Raw genomic sequence first — 26,528 nt, forward strand, 5'->3', positions numbered from 1 at the left:
TTTTCCATGCCTGTATCAAACTGTAATTGGGAACATAGCTATGATAGGAAAAAACAGATATGCTTGAGAAGTTTTGACCATTTTTAGGGTCGCATCTCATGCCATCACGTCCGGTTTTTGGTTCATTCAGATGTCTTTGGTCATGTCAACGTTGCATTCATATTTCATGTGAACCGCAACAAGGTAATTTGGATGTTTGGTTCGCATCAAGGTTCGGATGGCAGTGTTCAGAGTTCAAATGAACCGCACTTACAGAGCAATCGCTCCAGAGTTGACCCTTAGCACGTTACGTTAACATGTTGCTAAACTAATGGTGTAATACTCTAATATGCATCAATGTCTAGGTTAGAGCACAAACATTGGTGAAAAAATATATATATATTTTTTACTCTGAACAATTTTAGTCATGAATGATTCAGTACTACAAATTAGCACTAGAGGACTATGGATTATCTGGTTTGCATGATCTAGTTGACGCATGGTGGTAACTACACACAGAGTAGGCAAAAAGGTGTGTTCTAATTATAACAAATTTTACATATATAAAACACGGCACGTCACAGCGCGGATGAACACCATGTTTGAAGAGAGTGTGCAGCCGTCAGCCACCACGCCGGTGTGGTTACTGGCATTCAGAATCAGAGATTATTCTTTTTGGAAAGTATGACCAACATAAGAATTTTCACCACAAAATGTCATCTGAACAAATAAGTAAAATCCACTTTTGTTCTGATTTTGACATTGCAGTAAATCACGCTGATTATATCTAACAATCGCTTATAAGTTGTCATATCAGGCAAAACCGAGCCAATTATTCTTTGTTCTCAAATTGTTAATGTTAACAACGTCAGAATTGCAATTCCAACATCCTCACGCAATATAACCTACTAGCCGAGACTCTTCTGTATGTGTACAGATGTGACGTAATGACTCAATATGAAGAGTTCAGATGCAAAAGCCTCTAAGTGCCATTTGAAATTTTCTTTTAAAATGATCTTTTTATCAAGCTTGTATATTTAAGTTCAGTAATTTCACTTAAATGGCAATGAAGATTACCTATTAATTGTCATTTAAGTGAAATTACTGAACTTAAATATACAAGCTTGATAAAAATGGTCATTTTAGAAGAAAATTTCAAATGGCATTTAGAGGCTTTTGCATCTGAACTCTTCACATAGCCAAGCCTACTAGCCGAGACTCCTTCTTTATGTGTACACATGTGACGTAATGACGCAAAGACATACTCGAATCTCCAGCGGAAATTCACCAGTACCACTGGAATTAAAAACATTAATATTAGCTTACTGTTTTGAATCGAGCTAAGGCAAGCAGATATTTTTAAACACTGGCTGGTTATATATTTTCTCAAATATGTATTTTGGATCATTTTTAACCCCCAAAAAGCTATGGACTGCAGCTTTAACAACTGACTGACATTAACAGCTAACATAAAAAGACCCATTAGACAGGATGTAAATGAATGTGTCTCAAAGCAATACATACCCACATGCATTAAAGACAATTCTATGAGGGTGCCTGACGAATGACTTTGTTCCCCTCCTCTGCAATATCACCCACAGCTCTCTTTTGTAATAAAGCCACCAAACACACCAGCCAGCTTTTGTTGATGGAAATATCAGGGTTCGGCTCTACTCAAATTTCTTTATCAACGCAATCTGTTTGCCATTTGCACAAGCGCTGAGGTCGAGACTTGAGAACACCGTGTCCTCCAGCAGACGCCACTATTTAATGAATACAGAGAGACACTAAGACAGATGGGAACATGACTTGCTTGCCTCTCATAAGTTTGATGGGTGAGCTAAGAAGGTCAGTAACTCGCAAATAGCAGCTTAAACTAAAGCTCATAATTAGCTGCCGGATTTGGCGATTGCTATGGAAACAGCATATTGCAACTCAAATAATGTAGTGACTTACCACTGTTTCTGGTCGGCATCACAGTTGCAGTAGTATCTGGAGTCGGTGCAGTTGCGCTCAATGCCACATGCACATTTCTGAATGCCAGGAGCAGAGCCGCCCCAGTAAAAGTGCTTCTCGTTACCGCGGCCGACCCACCATGTGTAAGGCGTTCCATCTGCAAACATTAAGGAAATGGAAAGTTGATCAAATCAACTATGAAATATCGTGTTGATGATAAGACTGTTACAGGACTTCTACAGGCAGGCCAGTGACAACCAGCCATCAAGTCATCTATCTATCCTTCCAGCCATAAGAATCATCCATCCATAAGATCCATCCATCCATCCGTGCACCATTGAAATTAATCATTGAAATACACATCAACTATGAAATATTAGGTTAATGAGAAGACATTAAAATCACATGATTTCTACGCGCAGGCCAGTCACAACCCATCTTGGTTCCATCCATCCAGTTATACATTTGACAGGACTTTTTTTTACTAATCGATATGTCAGATAGACTGTGCCATACAAATCTTAAAAGAAAGTCTTCTTAAAGTAACTTCTCACACTTTAAAAAATAAATAAAAAAAATTAAATAAAATAGCCAGTTACTGTTAATGAATTCCAAGAAATCTTTGTTGTCCATGGACGATTCTTAAAATATACTCTTAATAAATAAATAATATTAGAAGCAATACCTTTTTAGAATGTTTTAGATCCAGCACAACCAGCACAGAATAAATTCAGTTTAACTACAAATGATTTTCCAAGTTCAAGAAAAAGGATGTAAAGGTCAAGTAAGCCTTTTGAGTCAAGGACATTCTTGTTTAAATAAATTCTTAAAAAGTTCTTAAAGAGCCGCCATTTACAGAAACCATGCATACACTAAAAAATAGATATTTTTTCCAAATCTACTACATTTATATTACATAAACATTTATTCATTCAAAAGAGGCATTTATCCAAACTCAAGAATTAAAGTTTATCTTATTATTATTATTATTATTACAGTAGCTAGTGCCATGCTATACTCTTTGAACCCAACAGCTACATAATCTACAACATGACTGAACAGCTGTTTGATGGCTGCTTATAACATGCAGACAATGGTAATTACAGTGCTTGAGATTTCAAGAGTACTTCACGGTCTACCCACAGATACGAGTACTAATTCCGTCTGTGTGTAAAGACACAACACGCTCAAAAGGATTAACACTTGGCTCTTTGGGAGAGCACGCAGTGCTCTAGGGGCTTCTGGACTGCCATTCTCAAGCCCTGATGTGTGTGCAAATGCCCACCTCTGCATGCCGAGAAGGATGCAGAGGCAGTCCATACACAGTGTAGAGCTGGAGGCAAACATACACACTACAGCACAGACAAGCATGCACACACACACAATCACACAAGCACTGTCTTTCATGGCAAAACAAGTTAGCTAATTTACTTCATTAACCTGTAGAGATGAATCACAGATGGATGCTAGCACTGTTTAAAAATCATTGGAGCTTCACAATCATTTAGAGTTGAAAAACCTTATTCCAGCTGATGAAATGCTGGCTGCTGTCGTTATATATGCAAGAGTCAAATTACTTAAAACAAGCTCTACTCCGCAAGGCGGCTCTAGGTAAAATACGTGTAAAATGTACTATGTGTTAGAGCTCCATGCAAATGCTTGATGTGTGACTACATCTCCAGCCTTCCATCAAAAGAGAGAATGTGATTATAAATGAACTGTTCAGTGTGGGATAAATTTATGACATTGATGTACCCTAGGTCTCCACAGAAGCTAACAATAAAACGGAGTAACAGCTCAACCAGACATTTCATCTCCACCACACTTAATTAGTGGCAATGACTCCTGCTATTCCACTAAGGAGCCGGGAATAAAGACCTGCATATTTCAGACTCCGCCGACAGGGCTGACAGATCCAGGAGAGACCCACACATGGCAGCTGCGGGCAGGAAGCCAACAACCCTGAGTGACTGAAGAGATGCCGAGCAAGAGAAAATAAACAAACAGCAGCAAAAATGATCATTGTGGTGATGGACAGACATTTTGACAGATGGTGAGTGGTCTCTGACACACGCCGTACAGCTGGTACTTGTGAATGCCGTTGATCCTGCAAGGCTGGGATGGATGCAGGTGCATAAGAAACATGGCCAAAAGATACATGTGTGCACGCCTCACCTGGCCTTCTGGCGCTCTGTGGTGATTCGCAGTATGAAGTCTACGCCTCATTAAACTCTAGGGCCAAGAGTTTGCTCCACCAATGTTATCTGCATGGACTGCTTCCTGTTTTCCCTCACCTCAGCTCACACCAGCCACAATCAATCACTCCATTCACTCTTGGCCGGAAACACAGCCGCCGGGCCAGACTAATTTAACAGGGAGATGGAGCTCTTTTCGTACTCCTGCTGGGTTCTGAAACCGAGTTGATCATCCATTTGTAACTCAAACCCAGTGATCGTTAAACAGGTGTAAACAAGATTGGCACATACCAGAATCCATTCTGCATATGTGCATAGAGTAGACCAGAGCTAGTTGTCACAAAGGCTGCAGCTCAGTAACTATAAAGGTTTTAGTTCAATTATACATCGATTTGAACACAATTGTATATGCATCTGTACGTTTTTTTTATTTTATTTTATACATTTTTTTTTAAAAAATGTCTTATCCTTACCAAAGCAGCATTTATTTGATAAAAAATAATATTGTGAATAATTATTGCCATTTAAGGTTACACTTTATTTGTGTCCCTGTTACAGTGTAATTGTATATTTAAGGGACTAGTTCAGTATTTTACACTCAAGATTGTTTTTGATGAAATTTATTAAAATTTGAACACATGAGATTTGAAGATTTGAAAAACATGAACCGAGATTTTTCGGTTTGTGTGGTTGCCGCCCACCCCCCACCAAATTTGTTACCTTTCTCCTGCTCCCACTCACAACATTCATGTTTTGTTCTGCTCCCACCTGCAAAAAACTTTCCATTTGACATGGAAGAAAGCCTGCAAAGAGCGCTTTCTTTATAATCACGAAAAACTGTCACTCCTTTTAGTTGTCTAATTCAGGGGTTCTCAACTCCAGGCCTCGCAACCCACTGCTCTGCATATTGTGTATAGCCGTTTCTCAATACCAAGTACGCAAAGTTCAGACTTGCGTCCTTGGTAGTTCAGACTCGCCAAGTACGACTCAAGAGAATGAACTCCCGAGGACGAGAGGATGCAAACAGAACAGAGCGTACTTGATCACGTCACTCAGCGCGCTCTGGCTACTCCAGTTATCTATTTATATATACTTTAGGCAACAATTAAAACGAAAGATGCTACAACTCTGCCTCTTTTCGTCAAAAATAAAACGAAATTTGTTATAAAACACCACTTTGCCTCTTTTCATTAAAAAAAAAAAAATCTTAAACATATTTGGCCATGTGGTTCAGGTGTATATTGATTTTCTTCACTCCATATATTAATAACAAAATGAACATGATCTTTTTGTTTCATTTTAAAATATGAAACGTTATTGATTTTCATTGACATTTAACAAACAAAAACAGAGTTCATTTTATTTTATTGTTCATATAGTGAAGATGTAAAAAAAATGAAATAAATAAATAAAAACATTTATTTATAATAACACAATAAAACGATTTTTTTTTTTGCCATGGAACAAACTAGTTAAATGTGACGAGACCAAAGATAGACTTTTACACAATACGAATACGTCAAGTTTATCCACTAGACGAGACATCTGTGCCAGCGGCAAACATAAGCACTAGCCGAGAAAAAGCTGTTCCAGTCGGGGTTGATGAGCGCTGGGCGCCGGTGAAGGCTTGCATGTCAGAGCTCCGAAAACGTCAGATACATTTTTGAAATAGGTGCTATCTTTATAAATAAACCACAGATTTGAGATTTAAACAACCACATTTTTGCCTGAAACACATCTCATGCAGCCCATTCTCACCCCCAATGCGTCATCTAACTGACGCCTTGGGAAGCATTTGACCATGCTTCAATATCTGACGCTTTAGGCGCCCTTTAGCGTCAGTTAGATGACGCCGTAGGATCGCGTCATGTAAGTGACACTAAAGGGCGCCTAAGGCGTCAAATATTGAAGCATGGTCAAAGGTGACGCCTTGGGGTGAGAATGCGTTGTTTCATGACACAATAACAGTAGTATTTTTGATATTACACGGGTTTTCTCCTATCCCATTGACGCTTGCTGGTTGACGCGATATGCATTCTGGGATACCTGGCTATCTCAAGTCCACACAAGTCACCTCTCGATGCATCCTCGGTAAACGGGGCGGATCAAGAACACATCCGGGGATTTGAACTGGACTTGGCTAGATGTGAACTTTGAATTGGAACAGTACTTGGGCAGTGACTGATGACGTTTCTCAAGTCCACAAGAACACAAGTACAGACAAGAACGCATATTGAGAAACGGCTCATATGTCTATCCTAACGAGCTGAGGATCTGAATCAGGTGTGTTAAATAAGGGAGACATACACAATATGCAGAGCAGTGGGTCGCGAGGACTGGAGTTGAGAACCCCTGGTCTAATCTAAAGTTAATCTAAAATTTTGTTATAAACAATAATGCTGATTATGCAATGACTCCCTCATAATGTCTACATTTTCTTTGTTGTAACGAGAGGATTCGCGAGGGTGCAGAACTCCACGCTGAACCCCCCGGTGAATGGATTCTAACTTAAACACTTGTGATTGGCCATTGCATTCAAGAAATCAACATGTGTTCGTGATTGGCTACATTGCTCAACGCTGCAAAAACACACTGTAAACCTTTGAAGCTCCCTAGACCGCAAACAGATGGATCACTTGCCAAATGATATGCTATTATTAAGGAAAAAACTGATCTTAGACCAGAAGTTATAGGCAGCTTTTCCCTCTAAAAGCAATCAGAAGCAGCAGCAGGCCTTACACACACCCCGTATTATGTTTGCACCTGTATATCGCTTTTTGTTCCCGTTGCTTTTGTACAATAGATGAATAGTAATATTTTTCTCAATATTTCTATTTTGTCCTGCAAATTATTCTCCCGCAACCCGTACACACAGCTTCTTACCACCGGCACTCCCCTCTCAAATTTTGTCCCACACAGCACTGTTGCATTGATTCAGTGGTAGCCCCGCAGGATTGCACGCCTCTAGTGTAAAGTCTAGGTTTGATATTCAGTTAAACATATATTATGATAAAACCCCAGTGTGAATATCCAATATTACTCCCTCTATAACAATATGTTGGAGGTTAATTTGGTATTTGAGAAAACAAGGAGAAAGAAACTTACCAACAACAGCTGTTGTTTAGGGAAAACACTAAAACAATTGGTCTTGTTTGCTAGACTCGTACTGTATTTGCATGTGTATGGCTCCCCGATGAGCTTGATGCACTCTGAGATCCATTTTATAAATGAAACTTCAAATTCTACTCCAGCACCAACATCTCTCTCTCTCTCTTCCCCCTCAAACAACAGCATCCTGGCAGAAATATTTCAATCCCTTTCAGGAAAATCGATCGGTGAGACACAAATCTCATTTCCATCGTATCTAGTTCTTCTTGCCTGGGACCCACATTACGCCATTTCTTTCAAATTTGCAGCTTTCTGTCACTTCAAAAGACACGTCCCTCCATCTTTATCAGTCCTGTCTCCTTTAAGGTTCCCCTTATGTCTCATACCATTTTATCTAAGTGATGTAAAAGAGAGAGACGTCTTACTTCCACTCTTTCAAGTAAGAAGGAAAGCCTTGCCGCCACATGTAAATGCTGGCATCTTGGCTCGACACATCAAGACTATGAATGACAGCTTCACTTTCCTATCAAGAGGATCACAGTGGTACAAGGGCCAACTCTTCAGAGCCAGAGCGCCTGTTCACGCCGCTGTCCATTGCGAAACGCCTGTCTGCCATTTCAGCCATCCCGGGGGAAAGTCTGACAAGATAGCCAGGAAGAACGGCTCATCAGACCGACCTAAATTGGGAGAGCATTGCTTTCCTCCAGGAAAAAAGGAAATAAATAGCAGCCCCCACACTGAAACCTGGCACTGAACGAAAATTCATCTCATCATCTGTATGGCTTTTCTCTGGAGGACACGGACGGCTCTTTTCTCATGTTGGGGAGATTACTGTTGCATAATGATTCTCTGACAGTCCAACCCACTGTGTAGAATGAACCCCAGTGGGAGCCTGGTATTGATCGACACTCTCTCTTTCCTTAAATAGAGAACAGCTTGATAAATGGGCCTGATCGAACTTATCTGTTACGGTAGGTACTGGGAGACACATGCTGATGGATGCTTTTCAATGAAATATAGAGGAATTAGTAGAGCACAGACTGAAACGCTTGCTCTGTTTTCGGTCCCTGGTGACTAAATGTGCACAAAACATCATCACAACATCATAACAGGGTGGTGCCAAGAAAAACCAAGATGGAGAGAGCCATGGCCTAGTGGGTTGCACATGGGCTCTGGTGGGTTCACAGGTTCAGATCTGCCCCCTCTTTTAATCTCGATTCAATTCCTAACGCAATGTTTAGATACATGTCCTGCTTCTAATAGCAAAAGGTGAAATGACAAAGTGATTAGGTACACTAAGTAAACATTATGCATTATCATAATAGGGATAGTAATTCTGTCATTATTTACTTACCCGTTTTACTCTGTCGTTCCAAACCAGTATGAATTTCTTTCATTTTTTGACAGTCAATGGTCGCTTTTCACTTCAGAAGTGCAAGTTGTCATAGTTAGGTAAACTTCTTGAGTTGAACGGAAACTACAACAAAAATGTGATTTTTTTTTTTTTGCATTACCAATAGCCTCATTAGTAAAAGAAGACAATCCATGATAGTGTTTCTACTATTCGATGACAATGCATCATTACAGTCTGTGAAAAATGTTTTATACTCCAATAAATTTCATTCTATGGAAAAAAACTAAATATTTTCTTTAAAATATGTCCATTTCACAGAAAAAAAGAAAGTAATACAAGTTTAGAACAACATGAGTTCTGGGTGAACTATCCCTTTAAGTAAGAATAACAATAACCATCCATTCAGAAAGTTATTACAGCATCAGTTACGATGTGATTTGCTCTAATTTGTAAGACTTTAAAATTGCAAAGCACATTCTAGATATTCCTCAGTTGCATCCACTACTTGTTCTCAGCCTGCCCTGAGGTGTTTCTTTCCCTTCTCACTTTTATCACAGAAGTGAGATGCTGTTCTGTCAGACAAAACTCCCTTAACAATATCTCTATTGATCCACCTGGCAATCTGACGCCGTTTCTATTTGACTCCGTCTGGGTTTAAACCGAGACCAGAGACTGATTTATACTCTAGTAGTTTGCACTGGCTGAAACCCCCTCACTTCTCACTCTAAAGGAGATAATTGGACATCCAGAGACAGGTAATGCTGAAGATATGGCATCATTAGCTGCCTTGTTTCCCTCCAGATAATAGACAATATCCAACCAATATCCAGTAGTCATTAAAAAAATCCTCTAGGCTGATATGACAAGCAAGAAATAACAGGCCAGTAGATGTTACAAGCAGAAAAGCAGAAAAAAAGAGAGACCAGAGAGGGCTCCATGGCCATATTAAGACAGTGTTGTGCCCCTGGGCCCCATACCTCAAAAGGCCCCACTATATTCAAATATGTCAATTCAAAATGTACATCAACTAATTAACAGCTTAAATTCACGTTTGCCCCAAAATAATAAAAAAAATCTATCAGTCTTTCTTACCTGAAAATGGATCGGGGTGAAAAAGGTGACAAAGTTATACATTTTATAAATATTCCATATTTTAAAGCATCAGTCTGATGAATTTTGAGATGCATTTTTGCCAATCTGGGGAGAGTTGGAGAAACTTAACTTCAGCCATGAATCAAAAATATTATGGCCTCCATTATAATTTTCTTAGCTTTAGCTAACCTGGCTAATGTTGCGTTCTCTCCTGCTGTGTTCAACTCAATTCATCAAGAGGTAGCTAACGTTAGCTAAGCCTATATGTCAACAGTGCTCCTGGGTAACTTAGATATAGCCTACCAGAAAATATTAGGGATGTCCTGATAGCATTTTTCTTAAACGATAAAATCCGATACCAACAATTCTGAGTATCGAATTATACCGATTCGATTTCTATTACTCGGTGTGTTGAACTGATAATCACAATTTAGTGTTAAAGCAATCTACTTAATACAGACAACCTCATTATAAAGAAAAACAACAAATCCAAAAAATATGATCATAACCTATGACAAAAATTCGGTAACACTTCAGAATACTGTATCTTATTGACAAACTAATAGGTAATTCTTCATTAACTACTTCTTCACTACTGTTAACTACTAAGGAAGATGTGTTAACGGAGGGGTAGGGCCAAGGGGTAGGGTTAAGGGGTGAATTGGGACTGAGACTTTGAATTGTAGCTAAACGTCTAGCGTCCTTGTCTTTCTTTAACTTTCTTTTTGCAAAACCACTTGACATCTGTCCATTTTTGATTGACATTCACAAAATAATTTTTGACATTTTTTATAATTATTTCACTTTCCATTTTAATAATTCATACTTTTTTATGTTTTGAGATTAAACGCTTGGAACAAGAGTAAAACATTAAATCTTTACATAAAAAAAGATATCTAGAACAAGTGCTAGATTTAAAAAAAAAAAAAAACCCACAAACCCACCGTTTTTGAATGTATTAAGCTGATTTTTTGATATTTAGAAGAATATCAGTTTTCATGAGAATATCAATTTTCCTACCATGGACATCAATGAGACCAGAAACTGTCTGTTTACAGATATTCTTCTAAATATCAGAAAATCAGCTGAATGGATTTGAAAATGGTAAAACCCAACTGTTTAACTCTGGGGGAGTTGTAAAAGGAGCTTATTTCCAAAAAAAAAGTAGAGTATCCCTTTAACATCCATCACAGTTATGCCTAATATTATTGGTAAATGAGAATACAGTTGCTGATGGATAACATTTAAATTTGAACATTTCGCCCTGAATTATTGAAGATTCAGAGAATTTAAAATGAAAGCTTCTTTGCAGGCAGGTTTTTTTTACAGCAACGATCAAGCTAAAAAGCACTGCATTGGAGGGTTTTAGAATTCCATTAGTGCTTTACACCCTTTAGCCAAGGGAATGACTTTCTGTCTGACTCTCAATTGCCATCACAGGTGCAAAGCATAACATGACTTACATACCGTAGCTCTGAAGAGGAGGATGATCACAGGAGATCAAATGTCACAAAAAAATAATAAACGATGAAAATAAGACATTAATTTAAAAAAATGCCAAAATTAAATAAGTGAATGGTTTTTGTTGCATAATTTAGTGTTCAAGCAAAAGTTTGAAAAAGCTCTGGCATTTACTCTACTAAGCCCAACCCATTGTTTTATTTTCTCTTCATAACTTCTTCCTTTCTCATATTTATCAGAGTCATATTTTCCTTTAATGAATCCCCATAGAAATTCATCTTGCAGTCTTTACTGGCCTTGAGACAGGCATTCTACACCAATTTATAAGCCCTTATAATTATTCCAAGTCCAGTGATCCAGTTCTGTTGCAGCTCAATAGTCGAGCCCTCATGCAAATCTGAATAATTACATTGTCCCTTCAGTTGGCTAGCAAAACAAAACGTTTAGCTGGAATGTTGTCGTAAACGAAAACAATGAACATTTATAAAATTAAAATTAATTGTGCCTTGGTAATTGCCTTTTTCACCTGAAAAGGACACAACAAATGTTCTCTCGGGCTTCATTATACTTTGCAGCCATGTGTGAGTATGTCATGACAGAATCATCATTCTTTGGACAGGCTGCCTCTCTTGACGCTAAGTGCACCAAAATCACTGATTGGACGGATTGTTATTGCAGGTCATCTCAATCAGCTCTGCTGTGTTGAATGCTAATGACCGGGTAGCATGAAGCGAGAGAAATAGCTGGACAGATTTCATGTTCATGTTGCCCTAGTTTGAATGAATCCTTTGGTAGTAAAGACAGCACTGGGGAATTTTCATTTTTGTTTCCCTCCGCTTGTCTGTGTTTGTACCAGAAAGACGGCCAGTCTGTGCATTAGTGGTGTGGTGGGGAGATTTAAAGCCCCCTGTGGCGAAAATCATGCTTTTAAATGTTGTTTTTAATATGCTTTAAGACAAACCATGCAAATTCATAAGTCAACACCATTGCTGAGTATTTTCTCCCTAAAAATTACAGTGAACCAAAGAAAAAAAATGTGTTTTGAAAAAAAAAAAAAGTTTTGTTTGGAGTGGATCTCTGAACTGTTGTGAGTGAGTGAAGGCAGGGCTTATTTGCATATTCATAGAACTGCCTGTAATAAATGAGACAAGGGTGTAGTAGAGTAACATTCAAGCTATTCTAAGGCATGACTATTTTTATTTTAAGGAAAAAACTTTAAAATATGTCATTTTGGTGGTCAAAGGTGAGTTTTAAGGGATGAAATGATTGGTTACAGAGAAAACAACAGTGATCTTCTACAGATTACATTGTAACAGTTGTAAAAATGTGACCTTTATGAGTGAATCATTCACTTATTTATTCAAAAGAATCAAAAACACAGGTTCGCTAAGGAATAAAACAACTGACTGTCTTTATGAATGAGTCAATGATATTTCTAATAATCAGAGTATGGTCTTAATAGCAGTAAGATGTTTGCATGACACGAGCAGAACTCTTTACTCCAGTTTACATGCAATTTTCATTATTGAATCCAGTATGCATGTTACTGGCCATTGTTTAAATCTCGCATTAAATTGAAAATACATTTTAATGGAGGTACTGGATATTTCTCGGTACTGTGATAAAGATTGCTGTGCCCGGTTTGCCTATGTTTTCGTTCTGTCGCATTCTTCGCGGCGTCTGGATGAAGATACGGAGCAGAAACTGGGCAGAGAGTTGTGGCATGTGAATCCCATTATAATTGCACTATGAGGGTGCATGTAAACATACTGAATGAACAGTTAATTCAACAGAACTGTTCAAAAGCAGATTCATACAAGAACGAAACAAGAGACAGGCTTCATCCAAAATCACACATAATTCGGGGTTTTTTTTAGACAGTTAAAAATTAAGTTCTATATAGTATGAATGTTTGTACTATGAATGCAATCGGGATGATCTTACAATTCTGAAGTCAAAACTCCAATATATAAGCAAACAATTCGGACTTTTTTCCCTCGCAATTGCAAGGAAATTAAGTTTATAATTCAAGTCTGACTTTTTATTTTTTATATATTATCCAGTAGTGGAATTCTGAGTTCTAAACTTGCAATTGACCCTTCGCAAAGACCTGCCCCCCTTAGTTACTGTAGCTATGTCCGACAAGCTACGCCGCTCTCACACACACACACCATTTTCTCATGCAGTGAAAAATACATCGCGGAGCAGAGAGGAGACTGACAACACGCTGACAGACAGGACAGACCAGGTTACTTTTCGGTTACTTTTGACATTAAACATATTAAACAAAGTCTCACCTTTCAAATTTCGTCATTTTTTAAAAGAAATTTAAACAATAAATACGGTTTTGTGGCTCTTTAATGTGTCGTGACAGATCGCTGTAGAGGATCAGGTAAAGCTGCCCGTGATCCGATCATCTCTTCCTTCTAGTTCATGTATAGCATCAAATAAACATGAATTAACATAAGATTGAATGTTGTTTTAACCTCGGAAAGGCGTCAGTATACTCTGTTTTTCAAGTTCAAATCCTCCCATGTTAATCTTCTATCTCTCCTGACTGCTTTGTCGGACAAAATGGCGGAAGGCGAAGTCAATCAAGCTCCACGCGAAGGGTCAATTGGAAGAAATACAGTCAAAATTGTGATTTAGAAACCTGTTGTGCGAGAAAAAAGTCTGAATTGTGAGATTAGAAAGGTTTTTTTTAATTTTTTTATTCTGTGGTGGAAATAAGCTTCCAGAGAAAGTAGCTCCACAGTTGAATAATCTAAAAGGTTATCGAAAGTGTCGTGCAGCTCAATCAAACGACAGCAGATGTGCTACAAAAAAAGCCTTTCTCATAAAAAAACACTATGCTCAGATCATCCTCTATCTTGAACCAGAGGTTTGTTTTTATAGGATGACAGTCTGAAAGACTTACTTCTTTAAGGCATTGTCAAGTGTTTCATATGGATGCGGGATGAAGCATGGCTGGGAATCAGTCAGATTGAATGCAGGATCTAAGTCAAATACTTCAGTCAGATGACAAGCATGCAAGAAACCCACCATCTCTGAGCCATCAGAAATTAAAAAGCCTCTCTATCGTGCCTTCTGTAGTGAAGTGCTTGGGCCAGACCTGACTGTGCAAGTAAACCAATCAACAGAAAGCTGATTTCTTGCGGATAAATGTTGAGTGAACCAGGCGAAACCTGTCAGCACTTTATCCTCTCCTGACCAAATTTTTTTCCACATTCTGGACTCTGAAATGTAATTTGCCTTTGGCCAAAAGGAAGCCTATTTGGAGGAGAGGAGAGAGCGGAATCATGGTAGACTATATGGTTTGGGATTGGCAGTGAACTATGGTAGCTTCCTCTACAAATCAATAATTCAAGCATTGTCCAGAAAACAAGAGTGAGAGATGTCGAAAAAAAAAAAGATACAAGATCAAAATTCAGCTCCTTTTCCTTTCACATTTTGTCATGAACTCTGTAAAACAAATATACCAAATATACTCTGTATATTCATACCAGTATGATTCACGTCACAACCCTCTTTGTAGGTCCGGAGAAAAAAAAAAGAGGACATTGGTGCCAGCTGTTAAAAAAAAAAACTATTAGAAATTATATATATATATATATATATATATATATATATATTTGAAACGTATTAATAAATAAATAAATACTAAAATGACATTGGTGACAAGTTCATATGTGGGAAGTCCAGGTGAACAGTTAGTTCTGGTTGTTATTTGTCTGTATTGCCTTCCTCATGTGTCATTCACAGGTACAGCAGATTAGAGGTGTTATGAAAAAAAAATGTTGCATATAAATTAGAGCATGAAAAACTTATTTATATAGAAATGTATCACATTTCTTACACTTATGTAAACCATATCATAACAATAAGAATAAAATCATTTTCCAAAGCTAATTCTACATAATATCTCGAAAATGTTCAAACTAAGTTAGGGATCTCACTGAAATTATGTACATTTTTGGATCATAATGTTCTAATATCATTTTTCAGTGGAAAGCTGTGCTGGATCCAGGTAAGGATTTTATCCATTTTTTTTTTGTCTTGCCTTCCTCTATTTTTATTAAATATGAAAACACATTAACCCTTAAAGACCATTTTTAGAACACCTGCACCGCCTGACCTTTTCTTTGTTTTTCTAACCCACTATAGCAGTCAACATCAAGTGCCATATATCATTTTTAACAGGGGAACATTACGTTTCAATCTATCACATTTATATAATCCAATTTTACATTTATTTTGTCTTAGAATGGATGAATTTACCAGATTTAAGAAAACGGCAGCATATTTTTAGTGATTTTTTTTTTTACTTTTTTTTTTTTTACTTTTTACTTGACAAACTCCTAAAGTTTGGATTTTTTCCTTTAGAAAGTTAAACTGGGATATTCTACATTTCCAAATGTAATTTTGAGTTTAGAGCAAGTTATAGCTATTTATTACAACATTATTATAGGCTATTTTATGTGAAAAGCTGGTGTTTTTATTTTTTTTATTTACGGACAATTTAGATGTGTCCAAAAAAGTTTACGAAGTAAAATAAATAAACATTGTAAAAGAACACTGAAGCAAAACAAACTGTATATATATATATATATATATATATATATATATATATATACACACATTCACTCACAACACTCACTCACACACACACACACACACACACACACATACATATATATGAACTACTTTCACTTTACCTCAGTTTAAATTTCCAAAGAAAGATGCTAATTGGTCATACAAAAGACCAAGAACTATGTCTATTGGTTGAGTAGATGATACCAATATGGGCATGAGGGTGGAACTAAGCATCAACAGTCATTCATGATTGGCTCAGAGGAACAAACCGCATGGGTTTCTTTGACGAATCAATGCTGATCAAAACTTCATGACGCAATCATTCACTACGGAGTTTCTGAATGTCCAAACGTGATAAACCCAATATCATCTCCTCTTTATGGGACCTTTTAAAGCATACGGATTGGAGTAGTAGTTCAAAAGTTCTTTAAGATTTAAGAATAACAGTTATTTTTTGCCGCTGGCAAAAGGTCTTTAAGGGTTAATTACTTAGTAAAAGATCTAATGTAATATTCAGATTAATCTCCATTGTTTTCAAATTCCCTTTGTGAACTGTCAGTTTTGATAGAAAACAATGAGGAGAAAAAATTCAAAAACAGAAGAGACTTCCATCTCCCAGAGCACAAATTAATTCTTAATGACTTCACAATCTGTCATTGAAAACCAAATGTAAGAGGGCTGCATCACTTCCAAAATGAATCAAGCATTACCATCAAGATCATTGGTTTTAATTATCATAAAGTAACAAGCTGTCCTCATTAGTATCCTATTTTCCTTATTTTCTTTGTATCATACTTCATAATTAGTCAAAATTATGCACACATTATCTCACTGTGTTTTTGAACTGCGTTCACAATAGGGTTGTGATGGTTCAAATTACTCACAGTTTAGTTTTAGGGTCACTGTTTTGGTACAGTTATTTATGTGCTATGTTCAGGGGGAAAAGGACTACTGCCAAATAAAAAGATATAAAAAAAAGAAAGAAAGAACAAATAATCAAACTACAAGCAACAGTACAAATAATAGACAGTACCATAGAGCAACAATACCATCAAATAAACGGTGCTTTTTAGGTATGTAACAGTAATTTTTAGGTACAGAAATTGAATAAAGTAATCAAATCAACAACATTGCATATAATCTTCACAGTAGAAACGAATCATTATTAAAGTTACAAAAGTTTTTCAGTGAGGAGCAGTGAGTGAATTCCATGTCTTTTGTTGTTTGATTAAAGGGGTGGTTGATTATGATTTCACATTTCTAACTTTAGTTAGCGTGTAATGTTTCTGTTTGAGCATAAACAACATTAAAGTTAAAACGATATTTGCTTTTAAAGAAAAGGACTACGACAAATGGCTGGTAGGGACTACACGACATTCCTCTCAGCAAATAACACCACATCAGCAACATAAATTCATCAACTAACCATTCAGAGACGTCCTGTTGCATATTCTACATGTTATCACCACTTCTTAGTCTCTCCATCTTTGTCTGACTCTGTTTTAACAATAAAGGGAGAACAGTTTCTGTAATTTTACTATGTCTGCGTGAGGAAATTGCAGCTGCTAACACACTCTTGAAACCCCGCCCTCTGCAGCAGCTCATTTGCATTTAAAGCGACACACAAAAATGGCGTGTTTTTGCTCACCTTCAAAAGTGACAATTTTAACATGCTATAAAAAATACCTATAGGGTATTTTGAGCTAAAACTTCACATACACACTCTGGGGACATCAAATACTTATTTTACATCTTGTGAAAAGGGCATTATACCACCCCTTTAACATAAAAACGGACAGCAGCAAGAATATTAATCTGCTGTCACTTTAAGACGTAATGCACGTATCTATTACACTGGTAGTGTACACAAGCGTTGTAGACTTGAAAGAGAACTCAATATTTACGTGTTGTCTGAGACGGGGCATCTTCTTGTACTTGAATGTTTAAATTGGCAAGGCTTAGATGAGTTTAATGTCAAGTGATCCTTCAGAAATCATTCTTATAATGATCTGTTTCTCAAGAAACATTTACAATTATTATCAATGTTTAAAACAGTATTTTTGGAAATGTGATACATTCTTCTTCATAATTTTCTCCAAGAACTTTAATTTGAAATGCATTTTTTTTGTGTATTATGTGTTTGCTGTCACTTTTGATACATGTAATGCATCTTAGCTGATTAAAATCATACTGGCTGCAAACATTTAGAATGGTAATTTGTAAAATGAAGGAGTCACCAATAAAACAATAACTTCTTTTCACTGATCCAGTCAGTTAGAGCTTTTTTGAGACACTGAAAAGATGGCACGTACAAGTTCAGGTGAAGTTTTGTGTGGTATAGATCACCCAGAGCCTTTTGAGAGATTCTTTTAGTGAAGCCACATTCAACTAAAAGGTCAAAGAACACTTTTATGACCTATAAAGTCATTCTCAACAGGCACTAACACCTCAATGAATCATGCAAAGCTTCTTCATTACTCGTCTCACAGGGGTGCTGAAATAACCCTTTATGAAGTCTTCAACCTATTCTCCCCTTACAGAGAGTGGAAGATAGAGTTTTCAAGGAAGAACTCTAGAGATCACATGACAATAATCCTCACTTTACAGACAACAAAGCGTATTTACAAATAGAATAAATAAATTTGTTGAAGGAACCATCTTATTCATTAAAATATATTACTCTCAACACTGATTGCAGGGATATTTTTCCCCAATAATGAATATTCTGTCATCACTTCCTCACCCTCATGTTCAGCCTAACCTGTATGACTTAAACTAAGAATTCAATAGTTTATTTTTCTCCATATAATTACAATGAAAAATATGCATCAAGCATCGGATGCAAAAACAAAAAATTCTGAGAAAATTGCTCCATTCAGTTTAAATAAATAATGACAATTTCTATTTTTGGGTGAACTATTCCTTTAACCGTGCTGTCAAACCTTATTGTCTTGTGGTCGCATCTCCCCATCATTTACACAAAGTTTCACAGTAAACATTCACAAAGAAAATATTACATTTGCTTGTAGTTCCATGTGTCAATCACTCAACTTCACAGCCTTGAGATGGAAATAGCCCTTAGACTCCTGTCAGTCAACTCAGAGGAAGGGAACAGAACAGATGTACTGAGTAATCGACCTGTTCCCAAACGTAAACCTTTATTTAGAAGAAAAGGCATGTCACCGGAAACTTTCGCACTACTACATGAAGTTATGAAAGCTAGCTACTTAAATATATTACAGAAACCAGAGGAGTAGATCCGAACACATGAAGCAAAAACAAGTGGACAGATTGTCACTGTGCATTATTTTTTTATGTCTGTTAGAAAGAGAAAAATATCAAATCGAACACTCTGAATGCTTCTCTTCTTCAAGTTAAGTAATGGAAAACAGCAGAAACTGTGCATGTAAATAGTGTTCCTGTAAGATCTGTAAATCTGAATCTAATTTTACAAACATTTCCTCAGAGAATCCTAATTTCTCTCTCATTATCGCATTAGTGCATCTAAACCGTATTTGCGATCTTCTCGACATTTCTCTTAATATTATCCTGCGATGGCATCTAAAACACAGTGGCTCAGTGACCGAGGTGTCATCCTTACAGATCATACACTCTTACCGCAAGGGTGCGGCATTTCCATTCTTTAAAGATTAGGAATCACACTTCAGAGTTCCCAGATGCTCAAAGCCACACTTTAGAACTTGTTACCGGGAATAACCTTGTCAAAAGACTAGAGCACCAAGCGACTTTGTGTGCGTATATTAAGTCATCCTAAGCGGGAGACAAAGAACCGCCCAGCACAAGGTCATGCATAAACATTAACTGTATTTCTGGGGTAATAAGGAAGGGGCTTTGGACTGATGGACTTTTTATCCCTAAAGGAAATATTCCCCGAGGAGAATACATTGTCCTTTACGTCCATGCCAGTAAATAGAAATCTCCTCGAGTGGCTGCTGAAGGTGACATTGGAGTGAAGAGAGAGAATATATCAGAATTAGTGTCCTATGGAACAACTATGACCGAATCAGAGGTGAAAGAACAGCCAGTGGATTTCCAAGAGGAAAATGGTCATAAGAGTTGAACTGGAGAGAATGAAGAAACGCTCTTAGAAAAAAAACAGAGTGCTGATTGGCTAATGTGCCAAACACAACTGACAACATGAAACATGACCCTCTCTCTGGACTGACATCACATCTGCCCAGCTATTTCCCTCAGCTCCCGAGAAGAAGGAAATGAAGAGACCGAGCTTATTGTGATGAAGTATAGGGCCTTGTGGGTGACAGCGTTGGGAAGATTGTCTCTGCCAGCAAATGCATTTTATCCGACCTCTTGACTGAAAATGGACTTTGAATATCAGTCTTTCCCTCAACCAAAAGTATGAGTCCTTACTTTTCTTTATCACCGTATGGAACAGTCTCCCACAACTGGATTTTCTTCTTTTCCTAAGAACATTAAAAGAATGACTGAGGGCTTCTGAATGTCTAAACATAATTGATGTGCACTGTCTGTACAATGAATTCCCCATTAATTCATTGTTCATGCAGAGTTCAAATCCAGTTTGCCTCTCAGCACAAGGAATTCAGTCGCCCTTTCAAGTGACGTTTGATTAAATCTGTTTTTGCCTGGATTGAGAAAGACAGCTGTGGCTTCACTGTGAAGATCACAGTGATAACAGAAAATACAATTCTACAATGAAAAAAGACTGACATTGTGCTACTTAATCAAAAATTGCAAACAAACACAAATATAGACACACATCTGAATAATGCAAAAGCCCATAAATCATACTGTCTCCTATGTACTTTGTGAAGGCAGCATGCACTCTGTTTTAAAACAAGCTGCCAATGAAGGCCTTTTAAGGTGTCACAATCCAGAATACATTGATGAAAAAAGTCATGAATAAATACTTTAAAAGCATAAAAAAATCACTATTTTGCGACATTTATATTTATGCAAGTGCATTGCAAGAAACAAAAATCTAGGATTGCGGATGATTATTTTTAAAAGAAATTAATACTTTAAAATTACATTTATAAACACATTTACTGTATAATACTATGTTAATAATAAATGTTATTTTTAGCTTTTATGTTCATTCATGAATCATGTGTCAATTAATTGATTTGACAGCAGTGATATTTTTTAATCAGTATGACGTGTGCTGAAATCCATTGCGAGTCTCCTATGTTTTTTTTATAATGTGCTGCCTGTACAGCGTTCCAGATCCTTCTAAGCAGCTATCTTTTGTATCAGAGCTTATGCACAATGAATGCAGCATCACAAATTCACACCTGTGCGTCTAGAGCCACAGTGAGAATTAGTTTCCTTTCACCACTCCATTCTCATTTCAATACGTTACGACCCATCATCTACTCTGACAGCTTATCCACCTTTTTCTGCGCCCGTTCTATTTCCCATGATTCATAGTGGGTTCAACTGACTAAACGGCTTTCTACTTCTGGTTAAAGTACTTGTTTACATAGAATGCAAGCACTCTAGTCCAGACATTTGAAAAATATCAGTCTACACCATAGACTGTAAAAAACTATGGAAAAAGCGTCTGTGACGTCACCCAGAGACTTTCTGAAGAACAGTTTTGAGGCTGTTTATGGGGGGTATGGGCGGCGCCATATTGGAAAATCTTGGGAAATACAAATGTTCAGAAAGGATACAGAGGTGGTACAGTATGATGTGTTGTGTCAGATCATGGCTGAAAACTCAAACTCCACTTGGCGCACACTTTACGCACTTCCGGGTAGGCTTCATTTTTCAGATTAGAATGTTGCCGCTTGGTCTACACATGCGTTTTATATTTAATATGAGCGAAATACACACAACACAACAAATCTTTAACTTTTAGGTGGCAAAATATTTTTTATTTCACTGCGCAAAACAAAAGTAACAGCCTACTAACCGGATGAAGAAGGGTCGTCCTCCACAAAACATAAAATATTATTTTTATTTTATTTTTCTTGTTCGCATATATGAGAAAAACAACTTTCACAGATATCTTAAAGAGAAACCACAAAGGCTTTCTTTAAAGTGAATTTCGTTATTTTTATTTTTTGTATCTTAATTTCAGTCAATGTTTCATCAACCTATTGCCTGGCTTAAATAAATAACAAGTAAATATACTAGAAAATAGATGATCATGACGGAGGCGCCGTGGCACGCAAACTGGACTTTGGTCTCATAAATGAACCGAAACTCGGCATATAATGTAGCCTACTTGCCTCACAGGCCTGAGAAGAAATATAGACTATGCATCTTTGAAAGCAGAGATAGACAGGAGTCAAGTTAACCAGCCTATTGCTTGGGTTATTCTGCAACAGTCGGGGCTGATAGAAACTGTCGGATGTTCATGTATTGCTGGATTAGGGGGATTGTGCTGTCATGCATCAGCTATCCTTTGGAAGGTATGAAGAAAAGAAAAAAAGTTCATTTTGTTTTTATCTGTGATTTAATAATAATAAAAAAAATAACGATACAACTGTGAAGAGCATATGTTATTCACAGAACCACTTGAGAAGTGGATGAAATGTTGTTTCGAGCCAAAGTTAACTGAATCACACTAAACTAAATGAATTCTGTTATTCAGACAGCTGTTTTTGTCATGTGGTGAATGCATACATGTGTAATTTTTCTCCAAAAATGTACTTTGGCAGTAGGTTTGTCATTACGCAGGCATCATGCTGTTCCCAAACACCATAAACTTAGAATAGGTGCCCTCTAATTTGTTATTTTTTCCCCCCAAGATGTGTAACAGTTCCTTCTCAGGAACAGTAATGAAGTTGTACTTGCCAGCCATCTTAAATATACACTAGTGATCCTAATCTATTTCCACAGTAAATACACGCTACAGGAGATGAGTGGAGCACCCCGTGGCATTCTGTCAAATTATAATAATACAGCTCTCAAACAGAGCCACAAAGACAAACAAAACCATCAGAATGCATACATAGAGGAGGCTTTATCAAAAATGACCAGGGGGGAACATGTTAAATATACTTCTGTCTTCATCTCAACTGCTTTTGACTGTTGAGAGCAGTAGAAAATACTCTCAGAATTTCAGAAAGTGGGGTCCACTTTCACATACATTTATAGTCTTTATATCTTAGCAGGGACACACACACACACACAGCTAAAAAAAAAAAAGCTCAGCAACGTATCAGACATAATCATATATTCAGAACAGAAGTTCTTTCCCTTAAGCGAATGCATGTACAGCTCTTAAGCGTGATCTTGTATACATTTCAGTTGTGATATGACTACAAGGCATGTCTCAGGAAGCACTCTAGCGATCACCTCGTACAAGAGACTGCACTCTCCCGTTCCTCTGAGGACTGCACAAAAGAGCAAAGCTTCTACCGCCCCATTATCCGGTAGCCATGCCTGCGGCCAGCTCTATCAAACTGCTTTTACACTCATCTCTTGGGCCAACCAAACTACAATGTTTCTCTTATATGAAGTACATTGTGATTCTGGGACCAAAGCAAGACAATGGATTTGATCCAGAATGATCAAGGTGCCCTAAATGTTGAAAGGTATTGGGACTCTGGGTGTCTCTGCATCAGCATGGCCATTAGACTTTGCTGGGAAACACCAATAAAATCGTCAGTATAGCCTACTTTAGAAAAGAAAGTACAGTTCAGAAAGTCTGAAACTACAATGAAACTTTCAGATTCAAAATTCAATTTTAAATTTTTCGGATTTTTAAGTTATTTTTAATTTATTTATTTATTAAAGTAAATGTTTAATTCACATCATTAAGCAAAATTGACATTTGAAAAGTGCGAAATGGATAAGAAAAGTCTAGTTGGATTATTTTTTAAAAGTATAAAATATCATTTTTGTAACTATAAATAATTAACAAAATGAATGAAAAATAATTATAACATTAAAATAAAACATAATAATAAAAAGTTTAATATGTTTCCTGAAATGTTTAATATGTTTCCTGAATGTTTAAAAATGTTTAATTCACACCATTAAGCAAAATTGAAATTTGAAAAGTGCGAAATGGATAAGAAAAGTCTAGTTGGATTAATTTTTAAAAGTATAAAATATCATTTTTAGAACTATAAATAATTAACAAAATGAATGAAAAATAAATATAACATTAAAATAAAACATAATAATAAATGAAACGTAGCCTACTTCAAGCAAAATATAATATAGAGGTTCAAATAAGCACTTCAGCAAATGTGGTCATTACTTGAAAAGTAGGCTGTGTGGTTGGGAAGATGTATTAGAAGGACTTTTGTACTCGCATTTGTTTCCCTGCGCTGGAGCCGAGACAATGGTCTGTGAACGATAATGTGAACACTCAGCAGAGACAGACCTACAGGAGAGAACAAAGCAATGCCATTCATTTTAAATTCCAGATCAGCACACCGCATCTGGGGAACATGGAATAACCTTGCGATGGGTCATTGATCTTTGGAGCTGAAAACAGAACAAGAGGCATTTCAAATATACAGGTTTTTCTTTTGCAGGAATTATTTTCTGAATGAATGAAATCAACAACATAACTGCAACCATCAATCAAACAGTGGCCGCAATCTGCTTTGAATGACAACCTTTCTTGCGTAATTAGGAGACAAAGGGCTCTCGAGAAAAGTTTTTTTTCTTCTTTTCTTCTCCTCAGTCACTCACGCACACACACACTCAAACACCCCAGTGTGCTCATACCGCTGTGACTTCCCTCAATTCCAAGTGCATCTGCATGAATGCATGAGCTTTGAAATCACAACCCAAATGCCTCTCCCATATGCGTGAGCAATATATTCAAAAACATATTTTACAGGCCTCATCAAATTCTCGGACGACCGAGCCAAGGGACACAACAATGTAAATTTACTTAGTGACGGTTTAGGCATTCTAAAATGTCTGATGAAGCAAGGGATTCTTTTCAAACGGCTGGGAAAACATGGGAAAACATGCCAATTTTGAAACTTTATGTTACGTAGCATCAGGAGATAGACGCAGATATTGAGTCTAGAATGTTTTTAAGGAAACAAAAATCACAAATGACATCCATTAATATCTCAATTGGGTAACACTTTAGAATACAGTTCCTTCGTTAATGAATAACTACACAAGAACTAATGAGTAACACAATATTAACAATCTAGTAACTATTATTAACTGACAAGAAACTCTGATTAACGAACTAGTAAGTAATAGCGCACAGACGAAAGTGGTACAGTAGTTCACTATTAAGTAATCAACAACTACTATGTTTTAATACTTCCCAGAGAACTTCTGAAAATTTTTATTAACAATCTAGTAACTACTATTAACTAAAAGAAGCTCTTATTAATGAATTAGTAAGTAATAGCTCACAGATGAAAGTGTTACTAGATACTTCTGTGGGAATTACTAATTATTTGGATCCGTATTATAAAGTGAAGATCATTGGAACTAACTAGTAATTACTCAAGTGTTACTGCATGATCTAGTCATGATTTGTGCAAACGTTTGAGATTTTTGGTGAACTTTAGTATACTTTTAGAAAATGTATTTAGTAACACTTGAATTGTGTGTGTGTGTGTGAATATATTGGGGCTTTCGCACCAGGTAGTTCCCCGAGAACTAATGGTTCCCCAAGGAACGTTTTCCTGTAAGCAGTGACGTAAGCCGCGCTTGTTGTTGTGGCTTTTATTTTGACGGCGCTGCAGACCTTTATTTTGACGGTGCTGAGAACGCCAGCCAGAGCCTGAGAACACAGTGCTCGCATTCTCCATGTTCATTAGTTTATGATGAACATTCCTGTCGAATATATTATTAGATCGCACTGTTATACATAGAAAGAAGACAGTATATGAAAGGTTATTTTCGTATGCCGTGTGGTTGATGTCCAGTGTTGCTAGCTGAGCAGGAAAAAACATAATCATGTTTGGCTTGGTCCCCTCAAAATTGCATAGGATTTTTCTCCTTGGCGTAAAGGTTAAGAGGCCCATCTATTACTGTTTTCCATGTTCGTAGCATTAGTTTCTCAATTAAATAGGCTATAACCTGTGTGTATACACAGCTTTTTTTATTTAAAATGCAGGCGCTGGTGTTTTGCATGCGGGCCAATAAGTGTACACTAATGTCACTGGTAGTTCCTATAGTGCTGGTTTAGACCCTACACCGAAGTAGGAGTTAAATTAGTTCCTCCAAAAGGTTTCCTAGTTTCTGAAGTGCAAACACGCCAAAATCCGTGAAACTGTGAAAATGTTCCTCTGGTGCGAAAGCCCCTTATGTTAACTAATGATCTGTTAAGCAGTATAACGTTTGTTAATGATTTATTAATTAAAGTTATTATAATGTGCTACCACATAAGGATGATTTTTTTTTTAAATTCAGAAATGAAAAACATTCTCATTATAGAAGACAAATGTCATATCATTGACCCATATCTTCCCTAAACCTAATGGTGTTAAAAGGCTCAATCAGTGCTTAACTTGATGGCAGCATGTACGTCTGATGGGGTCTATATATAAGATGGGAGCGAGCCATTATGACAGGCTGAACAGGTCAGAGAGCTGAGGTGTCTGTTTAGTGACCCGGGGAGACCTGAGCTGCTCTGCCAACGACCCCGACCAGCAAACACCATCTGCCACTCCTCCCATCACCCACTCACCACAAATCGCTCCTCTCTCTTTATCCATCTCTCTCAAGGGAGAGATATACAACTGTCCAGCCTTTTCCACCTCACAGGACCTCATTGACCTGTGACTGCAATGTCAAACCAGCTGCTGCAGTGCTAACATCAAGGCAGAAGTGTGCTGGAGATGATCACCCCA

The 26,528-nt window shown here is 37.1% G+C and overlaps 1 protein-coding gene across 2 annotated transcripts in view; it reads right to left on the reverse strand.

Moving 5' to 3' along the window:
- The window catches only part of cntnap2a (contactin associated protein 2a), a 349,787-nt gene that overhangs the window by 71,256 nt on the left and 252,003 nt on the right, over window positions 1–26,528 (reverse strand). For both annotated transcript variants that reach the window (XM_039666809.2, XM_089125914.1), the window contains one exon: window positions 1,936–2,092. In XM_039666809.2, coding sequence (XP_039522743.2) covers window positions 1,936–2,092 — 157 coding nt within the window. The remainder of the gene's footprint in view (window positions 1–1,935; window positions 2,093–26,528) is intronic.

The sequence above is a fragment of the Pimephales promelas genome, chromosome 22 (genome assembly GCF_988280905.1).
Source record: "Pimephales promelas chromosome 22, fPimPro1.hap1.1, whole genome shotgun sequence".
In the NCBI taxonomy this organism is placed as follows: Eukaryota; Metazoa; Chordata; class Actinopteri; order Cypriniformes; family Leuciscidae; genus Pimephales; species Pimephales promelas.